A 13,441-nucleotide genomic window follows, 5' to 3' on the forward strand; every position below is an offset into this window, starting at 1 on the left:
GGGATAATTTTCAAAGGAACCCCGGGGATGATGATAGAGGAAACTACCCCGGGGAAACGACCAGAAGCATTCTCGGACACAAGAGAATTCATCTTATAGACAAATCTCGTCTAGCTGAAACCTTTGTTGGGGTTTGCAGCTGGACCATCATCATCATCAGAGGACCTCCCTGAGAATTCCCTGTGGAGCTCGCAGAGAAATTCTCGGAGAAGCTTCTGGTGGAAAATCTATATAAATTCCTGAAGAAGCTTAAATAAATTCCAATTCTGCCGAAATTCCCGGAACTGCCGATAGAACTACCGGAATAATTCTCGGAGGAAATCCTAGAGAAATTTTTGGTGGAAATGCCGGAGGAACTCCTGGAAGAATTCCAGGAGGAATTTTCGGAGAAACTCCTGGAGGATCTCCCAGTGGAAATCTTGAAGTTTCGACCGGAATTCTTTCAGGATTTCATTGAGAATTAATCTAGGAATTGCTCCGAAAATTCCATTGTTGATTTCATTTTCGGTATAATTTCTGTATAAATTTCCGGTAGAATTCCTGGAGAAATTCTTTGAAATTTTCACAAGAAATTATTCGAAACAATTCACGGAAAATTTTACGGAATTTACACAAGAAATTCGAAGATTTTTCGTGAAATTCTCAGGAATGTTTACTGCCAATTCTGCGGAATTTCCACGAAATATTCTTATTCTTAAAAATTATGGGATACAGCACGAAATTATTTGAATTATAGCAGGGAATTCTGCAGAACTGCAGAAAGAAGTTCGTGAAGATTTTCTTGGAGTAAATAATGGTGGAATTTTCGGATCAATTTATGGTGGAAAATTTATGTTGGAATTCCTAAAGACACTGCCGAAGAAGTTGCTGGAGACATTCCTAAAGAATCCCTGATAGAATTTCGGATAGAATGCCAGGAGCAATTGTAGAGGAATTCCTGGAGAAAGCTTGCATATTGATTTTTCTGCCTATCTATATAATAAATATTATTTCAGAGAGGATTTGTTTAGAAATTCAGATGTATGGTTCTCGTTTTCCTTAAACTTATGGAAGAATGCATGATTTTTATAATAATTGTTATGGCCGATTGTATATTCTTTCTGAATACAAAGTTCGTTAATATTTTTCACACTTTATTTAAAAATATCTGATGAGCAATAAATCACGCATTTTTAAATCCATTATCGTTTCGATTGGGTTTGGATTTGGTTTCATATTCATGTGTTTTTTATAAAACTACTATAAAATTACGATTTAGTAGACCAAAAAAGTTGACCCCCCCCCCCCTTTTCGAAATCCTGGCTACGCCCATGTACACAGTATACGGCCATGTTCACCGTTTACCTAGATAGGGGAACTGTTCCGTTTTCCATCTCACTGAACATATATTAATCTCATCGCGAAACAAAGAAATACGGCACCAATTGCATCGCTTCTTTTTGCTAACATGCGTGCTCACTGCTGAAAAAAATCACAAATCATTGCTTTGTTTTTTGTGAGACCAATATCAGAGCTATGAGATGAAGTCCAGGAGCAGTAACCCTAATTTAGTTGTGATCGAAAAATGTCGCAGCTTTTTTGGCAAGGGGATATACAATTTAATCAAACTTTCTTATTTCTATACTTGGTACAACCGTTGAGCCGGACTGAAATCATTGATTTAATTTATTAAATGATCGACGGCAATGAAAGTGAATGTGACAATGATTGTCAGTGAACATCTAAAAAATCCGTGTTACATATTAGGAATTTGGAACTTTGCCAAACAACTGATCACACGATTCAATGCGTGCAAAAGTATTATGACAAAATTACAAATCTGATTGTGAAAGAATATTGTTTATTATTACAAGCGACCCTTTCATGGCGCGTTCCGATTTGAAGTATGGTGTATGAAAACCGACATTTTTTTTTTAATTTACTTTTCAAATTTTCTGGAGAAGGTCACAATTGGATAAGGTGAGGACCAAGTTCAACATATCCCCAACCTAATTTACGCCAAAGGTTATAACGGAAGAAGAATATTACAATGTGCAGATGTGATAAATGACCTTTTTATGCGAACTTACTGATACATTCTTCCCGAAAGTATCATCATAAGAGAAGTAGAATAATGACCCTCCATTGGACAGAAATCAATGCATATTAGAGAAGGTTAGGTATTTCCGTTCACGCGAAACAAAAGTAATCGACGATAATAACGCCTCTTGGCGGTACTGAATTTGTAGCCCGCGGCCGTTGTATGTTCCTATGAGCAGCTTGCGGCGTTTAGACAAATATTTAATCGGAAATTTGGATATGATTGCCGTTGACAAATATGTGCTCAATTGATCGAAACACCGTCAAGCAATGATTTCCCATGCTATATAAACGGAAGTGCTATGACAAAAGATACCTTGAAAAATGTGGCCCCCAGTGATTGTAATCACAACTCTGGGATTAGTATCCGGTCAAGCCTTCCTCGAGCAAAATGTTGAAGAAAACCTTCTAACGGTTGTCCCCTGTGTGAAGCGACTATGTGAAAAGTACTTCAAATCGGAACGCGCCATGAAAGGGTCGCTTGCAATAATCAACATCAAACCGGACACTTCCATGTTCCAGTTGAATATTCTGAAATCGTTTAGCGAAGATCCGCGGCATGAGATGGGCGTTATGGTAAAAGACGGCCGTAAGAAGCACCATAACGCTTCGCATGTGACAGAGAAGGCCAAAAATTACTTGCTGATGGTGAGTGACTCATCCGAGTTGGATCCTCCTATCGATCAGCTGAGGAAGTTGCCCACATGGAATCCATTGGCCCAAGTGGTCATCTTGTTCACCTCTGAGATGACTCCCCTGATATTCGAGATCGAAGTCCGAAATGCTCTGCAAAAGCTGTTCGAGAACTCGGTGCTGAATGTCAACGTAATGGCACAGAGATATGGAACGAGTGTGTTAGAAGTGTGGACTTGGTTTCCGTACGAGAACGGAGGCTGTGCTGACGATATTGTTAACATTCGGTTGATCGACGAGTGCGAGTACGCTGAAATACCCGTTGAACGGATACAACAAGCGGAAAATTCTGGATTTGTAGAATCGAATGGGGAATACTTTAACGAAACTTTTACCAACAGTTCTTTGGAAATACAGAGTGACGGAAATTACGACCAAGAGTTTGCTCAGGAAACCGTATGGATGTTCCGCGAAAAGCATTTCTTCTCGGACTATGGTCCTAAAATTCCGAAAGACTACAATTACTGTCCGCTGAAGGTTTCCACTCCCATTTGGGAACCATTCGTAGTCGGCAATGAAACGTACGTCGAGAAGGGTTTGGAAGTGCTGATGATAGAGGCGGTCACTAACCGAATGAAACTCACACCAGTTTATAAGGTTATTGAACCGGAGAGAGCTACGGCACGCATCACGGCTGATAACATTACCGGATTCTACGCCGATTTGATCAAAAGGTTAGTTGCTTAGATATCCAACATCAACATCTCTAATAAAATTCGAAATTCCTTCATGAATAGGCGAACGGACGTCATGATTGGGGGCCTGTACGAGAACCCCATCAGCCGGAAGCTTCTTTCGTCATCGATCCCATACTATCAGGATGATCTGACATGGTGCGTGGCTACAGCTCGACATGCACCCAAGTGGCTCAATGTATTTATCATTTTCAATCTGTGGACCTGGCTGATAGCTATCTTTATCATTTTCTTCGCTGCGGGTATCATCTACTGTTTCAATCACATAGATCATACCTACCCGGAGAACTACACGTGGATGGCACTGCAATCGTTAGCTTTATCCTTGAGCGTATACGCACACTACTGGCCAAAACGGTTCTCAACAAGGTTTTTCCTAATAGGATACATGATCTACGGGATCCACTGGAGTGCGGCCTACCACAGTTTTCTAATATCGGTGCTCACACGGCCGCGTTTCGAGACTCAGGTCAGTACAGTGGAGGCAGCGATCAAGCAGAACTTCCAATTCGTCGGAGCGGAGAATAGTTTGGTTTTCTTCGATAGACCGGATTGGGTATCTGAGCACATCACAAGCATTTATAAAACTTGCCCCAACATGGACGACTGCTTGGCGCGTTTGCACTCGGAACAGACAATTGCAGTGGCCGTCTCGAGAGCTCATTCACACAACAGCAAAAGCATTGGCGAGGTGGAGATCTTCTGTTTTCCGAGGACCGACAATATTCAAACGTATTCGGTGGGAATGATGGTTAAGAAGGACTTCCATCTACTGCCGAAGATCAACGAACTGATCAGGCGTATCAGTGAGTCTGGGTTGCTCGGTAAATGGCAAGTGGAAAGTGACAAAATCCGAATTGATGAGGCTTTGGACGACGGTGACAGCGGCAGCGATGGCGGCGGTGGCAGTGGGGGTCATGGTGATGGTCAAATTGTGCTGAAGTTGGAACATATTGAAGGAGCATTTATCTTAGGAGTAGTCGGGTTGGGTTTGGCTACGATTGCTTTTATTGGAGAAGTGGTTTATTTTAAACTACAGCAAAAGTACAAATGGGATGATGCTACTTTCAGTAAATTGATATGCTAATGATTATGCTACGACTTTGACGATCGAACTTGAGATATTTCATGCTTAAATTATGTGAAACTAACGCAAACTATTTGAAAATATCCTTAATAAATATTAATATCAATGGCAATTACATCCTTTACCTATGAAATAAATCTATACCATTTCATCAAATAACATTTACATTTGGTTGAAAATGAATTGTTAGTCCATTTGGTTGGACATTTGGTTGAAAGGACATAATAGACATAACGTCAAATGGACATTTAGTCGAAAGCAGTTTTTCTAATGAATATTATTGGTACAGTTGGTCGAATAAAGTTTCGTCGAATGGACATTTGGAAGGAAAAAAATATTTTCATTTAATTTATTTAGGGTCTGTCTCAATTGGATAATTAAACTGAAATTAAACTTAAAAGTGACATTTCAATAATTATCAAATAACCCTGCTCGCAGAGCAAGATTACTTTTGACAGATATCGAATCATTTTGCATCGATGTCTTATTGGAATTGCTGGGTAGCACCAGCCATTCTTATAACTGGGTTATTTGCTAATTTTCGAACTGTCACTTTTAAGTTTAATTCTCCAAATGAGACAGAGCCTTAGTTTACATCTAAACAGATAACACTGAATCAACAATTTGACGCTACAATACACGATTCGAGGCCGCATCTCACAATCCTCGAATGCGCCCCACGCTCGCCAAGTCGTTGTGCACCTGGTCTGCCCACCTCGCTCGCAGTGCTCCACGCAGTACCTGCCGAATCGGAAGCGCACACCATCTTTGCAGGGTTGTTGTCCGGCATTCTTGCAACACGCCCTGCCCATCGTACCCTTTCGGCTTTAGCTACCACCGTAGAACTGGGCGAGCTCGTGGTTTATTCTTCACCGCCACACACCGTCTTCTGGCACATCGCCAAAGATGGTCCTAAGCAACCGTCTCTCGAATACTCCGAGCGCTTGCAAGTCCATCTCGAGCATTGTTCAAGTTTAATGTCCGTACAGGACTATCGGTCTTATCAGCGTCTTGCACACGACACATTTAATGCGGTGGTTTATTTTTTGGACCGCAGATTCTTCTGGAACCCGAAGTAGGGCCGACTTCCACAGATGATGCGTCTTCATGTTTCACGACTAACATTATTATCAGCCGTTAGCAAGGACCCAAGGTAGACGAATATCTCGACCACCTCGAAGGTATCTCCGTCTAACGTAACACTGCTTCCCAGGCGTGCCCTGTAGTGCTCGATTCCGCCCACAAGCATTCACCTTGTCTTCGATGCATTCACCACCTGTCCAACTTTTGTTACTTCACGTTCCAGGCGGGCGTACAGTTCTGCCACCTTTGCAAATAATCTGCCGACAATGTCCATGTCATCTGCGAAACAAATAATTTGACTGATCTGTTGAAAATCGTACCCCGGCTGTTACACTCGGCTCTCTGCCGAGTAGGTGTCAACTAGCGCAATGTTGAACAACAGGCACGAAAGTCCATCACCTTGTCTTAGTCCCCGGCGCGATTCGAACTAGGGTGGTCGGTATTGGCCATTCTGGTCAAATACCGGTTTTCGGTATTTGATGGAGTCAATACCGGTAATACCGGTAGAATACCGGTTTTTGTGAAAATTTCAGGTAGTAAAAGAAAAACTTTTGATTTGGACTTTTGGATGAAAAACAATATTTGTTGACAAACTTCAAATGTTAAAATCATTGCTTGTTTAACTGGGCAAAGCGAAACTTAAGTAGACATTACATATTGAGCGACTCATCGGCCAATCCGCATAGGATTTTGTTAGTAATGTTGCCAACTACTGAGAATGGTTCCAAGACCGTCGAAAATGAGTGTCAAATACTTACCCGTAATCCTTTCCGATTCATAATAGGAGAATTCCTTACGGATTGTATGCAAGGATCCCGGCGTCAACGTATTTGCCACCAGCAACGCAAGTGTTTTGCTTTGCTACAGTCTCTTCACAAGTTGTTCTTTAACCGAAAAACCAGAAATATATTCATAAAGGCATCTTCTTCGTACCGATCGTCAGCTATGATCGTTGGCTTAGTTTGAACGATCGCATCAGGAATGATTAGACTCTTCAAGATCCCATACGCATGCTTAATCAAAGTAGCTCTGGATGCCTTGAAAAAAAAATGCGAAAATCGTTTCTGATTAATTGCTTCACGGCATAATTATTCAAAAAAGCAAAAAGATCGGCGTATTTGGATCGTCTCTCTTGTACACTGGTGGAAAAAAGTATAAAGACAAGCTCGGTTTCCATACAAAATGGCCATGTTGAGAAGTCAATATCTCGATTCTTGGCGATTCGATTGGGCTGATTTTTTGCCAGCAGGCCTAAAATGACTTGAATTTTTATTCAATGAAAGTTATATTTATGCATATATTCTACTTATACGCGTTTCTGCTGGAAATAATTATAAAGACAGGTCTGTTGTATGGAGCCCCATATAAAAAAGTGGTGTATATATAAAAAGTGATGTATACAATTCACTCAAAGATCGAAAGTTCAAGTGGAAAACAGGTGCCTAGTAAAATTTTAGCCAAATCGAATCGCTACGAATCGAGATTTCGATTCTCAAACATGATGAAAATGTATGAAAAACATGCTTGTCTTTATACTTATTTCCGGCGGTATATTCATTCTATAAAAGCATCGAAATAGTGGCGGAAATATCTGTGGCTTGTTTTGATAATAGTTCCAACGTAAATTGGAACGCCACGTCGGCTTCATATAGAGTGCAAAACTCACACAGCAGTAGTTCCACAACAGCTTGAACATGTTCGAGGGCTTGAATTATTTCAGCGTGCCTTGGCATCAGCCACTAATTCAAATTCTTTTCCGAATTCAGGACAGACATATTTTTGCAGAAAATCGTTTTTCATAGGTGATCTACGGAAAAGAACTACTACTTCTCGTAGGGGAGGAGGTTCGGTTGTGGGCACCGTTCGGTTATGGGCACCCCTATGTATCTTTTGACAGATAAGAGATGCTGTCATTCTGACAACCGTCATTTGTTTGCTATAATAACATGATGTTTTGTGCTCAATATCAAACCGGATGGGCATCTCTACTTTGAACTAGAAACAAATAAATTTTTCGTACAAGAAAAACAACACGAAAGTTTTTTTTGGCCTTTTTCAAAGTGTCATAAATTAAAGGATTTAATTAAAAAAGTGAGTTCTAATGCGTATTTACACAGTAAATTTAATCTATTTTGAGGCCCAATGTCGATTGCCATCAAAATTTTAGCGCGAATTTTTTTTCTTCTCGTTCCAAAAAGGCTGCGAAATTCGGTTGTGGGCACCTTTATTGGTTCGGTTATGGGCATCCTCATTTTATTGATAAATCATTCAATATCGTTTTACTTGTCCCTTAACTTATTTTTAATAACGCTTTAAGGCAGATTTTATAATTAGTTTGACATAATTGTTCGAAATAATGAGTTTATTTAATATTTTTGTTCTTTGAGCATGTCTAGTCATTATACACACACTTTTTGGAACAAAGCGTTGACCGATTTGCTTGCAACATTTTATATTTGACGGGAATGCTTTCCCATTGTTTCCTATTTGAAATTGGCCAGATCGGACTATGGGATCAGAAGTTATGGCCAAAATATTATTTTTTAAATGAACGAGAAAGGCACTATTGCCGCTAGGGTGATTAATCAGGATTTTTTGACTGTGATGCATACCAATAAAACGTAAATCAATGAAAAATTAAAACCCATTTACCTAAAGTGCTATTTTAGACCTTTCTTATGTGATTTTTTCAACATCCTCCTTAATGCACCGAGGGAGGCATCATCACTGCTAGGTGAATTGATTTGAGTTTTTTTTAGCGTCTCCTGGTTTTTAGAATGAATAAACTATTCCTTGTCTTTAAATCTGGGTGGTTTTTATTCATGCTTCTTTATTTTTAGCTAAGTTTTCAAGGGTGCCCACAACCGAACCACGAAATGAAAATGTCCAAAAATGTCAAATTTTCTAAATTGTCAATATTTTTTTCTAAATCGATGAAATCATATTAATTTCTTTCCTAGTAGTAAGGTTATAAGTTTAGCTTTCGATTGCTATGCAAATGTCGACATAAGATCAACCAGGGCCAATGTTATGGACCAAACACAAAAGGGTGCCCACAACCGAACCTCCTCCCCTACCGTTTTCAAAATTTCATACATTGTTGCCGCATTCTAGACGATATCAACAATGTTCATTGAAGAAAAAGTCAGATTTTTTATTTTGACAGCAAAATTTTCAATACCGAAAATACCGGTATTTTCCGTTTCTAATACCGGTTTTTTCGATTCCCAAAATTGGCCGGTAATACCGGTATTACCGGTTTCGGTACTACCGGTTAGACCACCCTAATTCGAACGAACTGTAGTGTTCGCACGAAATCTTCACACAGTTTTGCACACCGTTGCTTTGATCAGTCTGGTAAGCTTCCCAGGGAAGCTGTTCTCGTCCATAATTTTCCATAGCTCTACGCGGTCTATACTGTCGTATGCCGCCTTGAAATCAACGAACAGATGGTGCGTTGGGACCTGGTATTCACGGCATTTTTGAAGGATTTGCCGTACAGTAAAGATCTGGTCCGTTGTCGAGCGGCCGTCAACGAAGCCGGCTTGATAACCTCCCACGAACTCATTCACTAATGGTGACAGACGACGGAAGATGATCTGGGATATCACTTGGTAGGCGGCATTAGGGATGGCAATCGCTCGAAAGTTCTCACACTCCAGCTTGTCTCATTTCTTGTAGAAGATTTATCGCCGAGGTTCAAAAATCACATAATTAATGCTCCAATGTTGAGTAAGGAATGATGGGATCATAAAAAGAATAAATTGTACGAAAACGGTAAATATTCCAGACAGGATATTGTCTTTGGCAAAGCCCTCCTTCATTTCCATTTCCATTTAGTCTATTTAGTCGAAAATGAATTTTTACTCTACTAGAGACGTAGGACATTTGGTCAAAGGGATTCTACGTCGAATAAACATTTGGTCGAATGGACATGTGGTCGAAATCAGATTTTAGAATGAAGAATCTTCGTACATTTTGTCGAATGATGTTTGGTCGAAAGGACATTGTCGGAAAGACATTACGTCGAATAGACATTAGGCAGGCGCTGTTTGAGCCGCACCTCCTGGTGAACAGACGCTCGTGACGTATGTACCTTCTCACTCTAGCTGATGTCAGAAGGACAACAGTGCCCAGACTGCACTACCAGCTACACAACCCTTAGCTAGCGGTCTTTTGTCATCGGACGACCCGTGGAAGCGTGTGATAGGAACTTGTGGAGACCAGTGCTATGTTGAACGCTCCTTCCTTGATGTCAACCCACTATTTTGCAGCCCTTGTGGAATATTTATTCGAATTTAACCGAAAATCTATTGACGAATTATCCGTTTTCCGTTTTACTAACATACTTATTACCGGCTGAAATTCGCTTTCAACATTCTACCAAATGTTCCTTCGACTGAAAGACATGACATCGGATAGACATTAGGTCATATGGCCATTTGGTCGAACTTAAGTTTTCGCCAAACATTAAGCTTCCGGGACTCGCATTGTTGTGAAAAGTTCAACACATTGAGTAAAAATGAGATATCTTTTTAGTCAGTTGACCAATTTATACCAAACCACCACGTATTCCTCAAAAAATAGTTCTTCATTAATTGAGAAGATAATAAACGTGATTTGATAGAAGGCTCGGGTAAATATAGCTTCGTTCTTTGTTCTTTGTTTATTTGTATGCATTCATCTGACACTTTGGTGGTCTTAATGAACAATTGGCTTAATATACTAACTAACTAAAACATACAACATATAAAAACGCTTTAAGAAATAAAAATTATGCTTAGAAAATAGTTATCATCTTAATGAGAGTCGTTATTGAAAGGTACGCGTGGTTAAGTTGAAATCAAATAGTTCAAAAACGTCATTGAAAATACTACACATAAATCTTATAGGATCATGCTGACCATACTCAGCGTTTCGCGTTACAAGGTGGAGGAAATTCCGCTGGCGTAGAATTCTTGTAGAAGCGTAAATATTGATCTCAGAACAGATGGGGCGCCAATTTCTCCTTTTAAAATGTTTGCCACAAATACAGCTTGAGCGATGGATCGTCGTCGTTCTAGTGTTTGTAGTCCAAGAAGTTGGCAACGTTCTTCATATGGAGGCAGGTTTGTGGCATCATTCCATGGGAGGAAGCGCAGAGCATATCGTAAGATTTTTTTCTGAACTGATTCGATCCTAGCAATCCAGTTGGCGTGGTATGGACACCAGGAAACCACACTTGACTCCAAAATGGATCGTACCAGCGAGCAATACAGTGATCGCAGGCAGAATGGATCATGGAATTCTGAAGAAATTTTGAATATAAATCCAAGCTGTCTATTTGCTTTAGATTTTAGAAATTACATCAGAGTAGTGGACTCGAAATGTGAGGCCACTATCCAGCATAACGCCCAAATCTCGTACTTGCGTTACTCTGGTCTGCGATGGTATAGTCAAAGACAAATGGTTTGATCTTTCGATGAAACGAGATGATACTGCATTTAGCAATGCTAACTGTCATGAAGTTTCTGGAACACCATATTACAAAACAATCTACCATCTTCTGAAGCTCCATGCAATCTTGTAGACTCTTAATTATCATGTAGATCTTGACATCGTCTGCGAAAAATGATCGGCATCCGGGTGGCAACAATATATCGATTTCATTTATGAATAGCACAAAAAGCAATGGGCCCAGATTGCTTCCTTGAGGTACTCCGGAAATGTTACAAAACGTTTCAGACTGTTCGGTTCCTATTTTGACACACAGTGTGCGATTAGACAGGTACGATCTTAACCATGCGGGGGAAACGCCATTTTTTTTCCAATCTAGCTGGTAATATTCCATGGTCAACACGATTAAAGGCTGTTTTGAGGTCTGTATAGACAGCATCAACCTGAGCACCAGAATCCATGCAACGTTGGCATGTGGAAAGGAATTGAACTAAGTTCGTTGAAACAGATCTCTTTGGAAAGAATCCGTGTTGATCAGAGAAAATGTAACGCCGGCAACTAGCAAACAGAGTATCATTTACAATAATCTCGAGCACCTTCGAGCTAGCACACAGCGAAGTAATGCCACGATAGTTTTGAATGTCTGCCTTGTCACCTTTCTTATGGACAGGGAACATAACCGATGATTTCCAACAAGTAGGGAATTTACGTTGCGCCAAGGAATTATTGAATATAACAGTGAGTGGATATACAAAAGCATCAGCGCATTTTTTTAATACGCATGCAGGAATTCCGTCAGGACCAATAGAGCTGGGCTGTTTCAATTTATCGATTGCTGCTTTAACAAGATGCGTAGAGATTTCGAAGCAACTTAACTCAACCGTATTCCTAGGAGTGTCATGAAGTGCTGCGATTATTTGCGATTGCGATGCTACAGAACCGTTGAATGCAGTCTTGAAATGTTTCACGAACAGGTTGCATTTACCTTGCAGCGTACTGGCGGACTTGTCCTTAAGGTGCATTTCCACCGGCAATCCATTTCCTTTCCTTTTGGAATTAACGAAAGACCAAAACTGCTTCGGGTTCCTACGGAGGTTGGACTGTGTATGGATCACGTATCGCTTGTAGAGAAAACGGTTGTACAGACGATAACTGTTACTCGCCTGAGTGAAAACCCGCTTCAAGAATGGACAACGAGATCGACAGTAACTACGTAAAGCTTTTGACCTCGCTCGTTTCAACTGACACAATCGGGAATTCGACCATGGTGGTTTAGGGACAGGTCGACGGAGAGGAACGCAGTCAAAGATGGCTTGATTCACCTGCTCGTTGAAGTAATCCACTGCGTCATCAACGCAAGTTGCCGTACCAAGAGCTCGCCAGTCAATGGCAGAGATTGTCTCACACAAAGTAGTGTAATCGGCGCGATGAAAATCCAGGCTTCAGACCGCATCGTGCTTTCGTGCTGTGCGGTTCTTTCTCTCTTTGTGGAAGGAAGTTTTTTAATTTCAACGGTGCTTCTTAGCGCTATTTGTACCCACTGATCCCGTTACGATCTTTGCAAGGACTCGTGCCTTCGTTTTACGTTGGACCCGTTTGCGGAAGTAAAATTCCGACAAGCGGTGGTAATCCTGCAGGGACACCGTTCTGGGAAAAACCTCTTAGAAGGTCACGTCTCCACGCTCAGCCATGAGCATTAATAAAACAAGAGGAAGAGTCTCTGAATTCTCCACTTCCTTCAAAGAAACAAGGTTTCAAGACCGTCCTGCCAAAGCGCGGAAAAAATAGAAGGAAGCTGGAGAATTCAGATATTCCTTCTAACTCTAATATCGGAACTAATTCTTCTCCAATCGAACTGAACAATCAGTTCGATTTGATTAATGATGAAATTGAGCAAATCGAATATACCTCTAGCCCAGGTGATTCGATTCATGCGAAAAAGCAAAGGATTCCGCCAATTGTGGTATCTGTTGCCGAGTTTTCTGGCTTTCGGAATGAAATCTTGAGTAACCTTCAGGGGATCAAGGTTTCATTTCAGATTGCTAGGAAGGGTGACTGCCGCGTTTTGCCGGGATCCTTTGACGATCGCAAACGTCTTCTTCAGTATTTAACTGAGAAGCGCCATAAATTCTTCACATACGACGATACTTCACAAAACTGAGCGATTGTTCAAAGTCGTCTTGGAAGGTCTCCCCAGTGATGATAAATCACTGGATGAGATTAAAATTGAAATTTCTCAATTACTTGGATTTTCACCAGTCCAAGTAATTAAGATGAAAAAGAAATCCCACTCTGGTACTTCCCAGAGGGGCATTTCTCAAGAATTTTATTTAGTTCATTTTAACAAAACTGAACTAAATAATATGAA

The 13,441-nt window shown here is 40.6% G+C and overlaps 1 protein-coding gene across 1 annotated transcript; it reads left to right on the forward strand.

The window, feature by feature from the left end:
- The first annotated feature begins 2,403 nt into the window (after positions 1–2,403).
- On the forward strand, positions 2,404–4,554 carry LOC134212510 (uncharacterized). The gene is made up of 2 exons (XM_062690458.1): positions 2,404–3,446; positions 3,510–4,554. Exons 1-2 carry the CDS (start codon positions 2,404–2,406, stop codon positions 4,552–4,554), a joined length of 2,088 nt encoding a protein of 695 aa, XP_062546442.1.
- The last annotated feature ends 8,887 nt before the right edge of the window (positions 4,555–13,441 follow it).

This window comes from Armigeres subalbatus, chromosome 1 (genome assembly GCF_024139115.2).
Source record: "Armigeres subalbatus isolate Guangzhou_Male chromosome 1, GZ_Asu_2, whole genome shotgun sequence".
NCBI classification, from domain to species: domain Eukaryota; kingdom Metazoa; phylum Arthropoda; class Insecta; order Diptera; family Culicidae; genus Armigeres; species Armigeres subalbatus.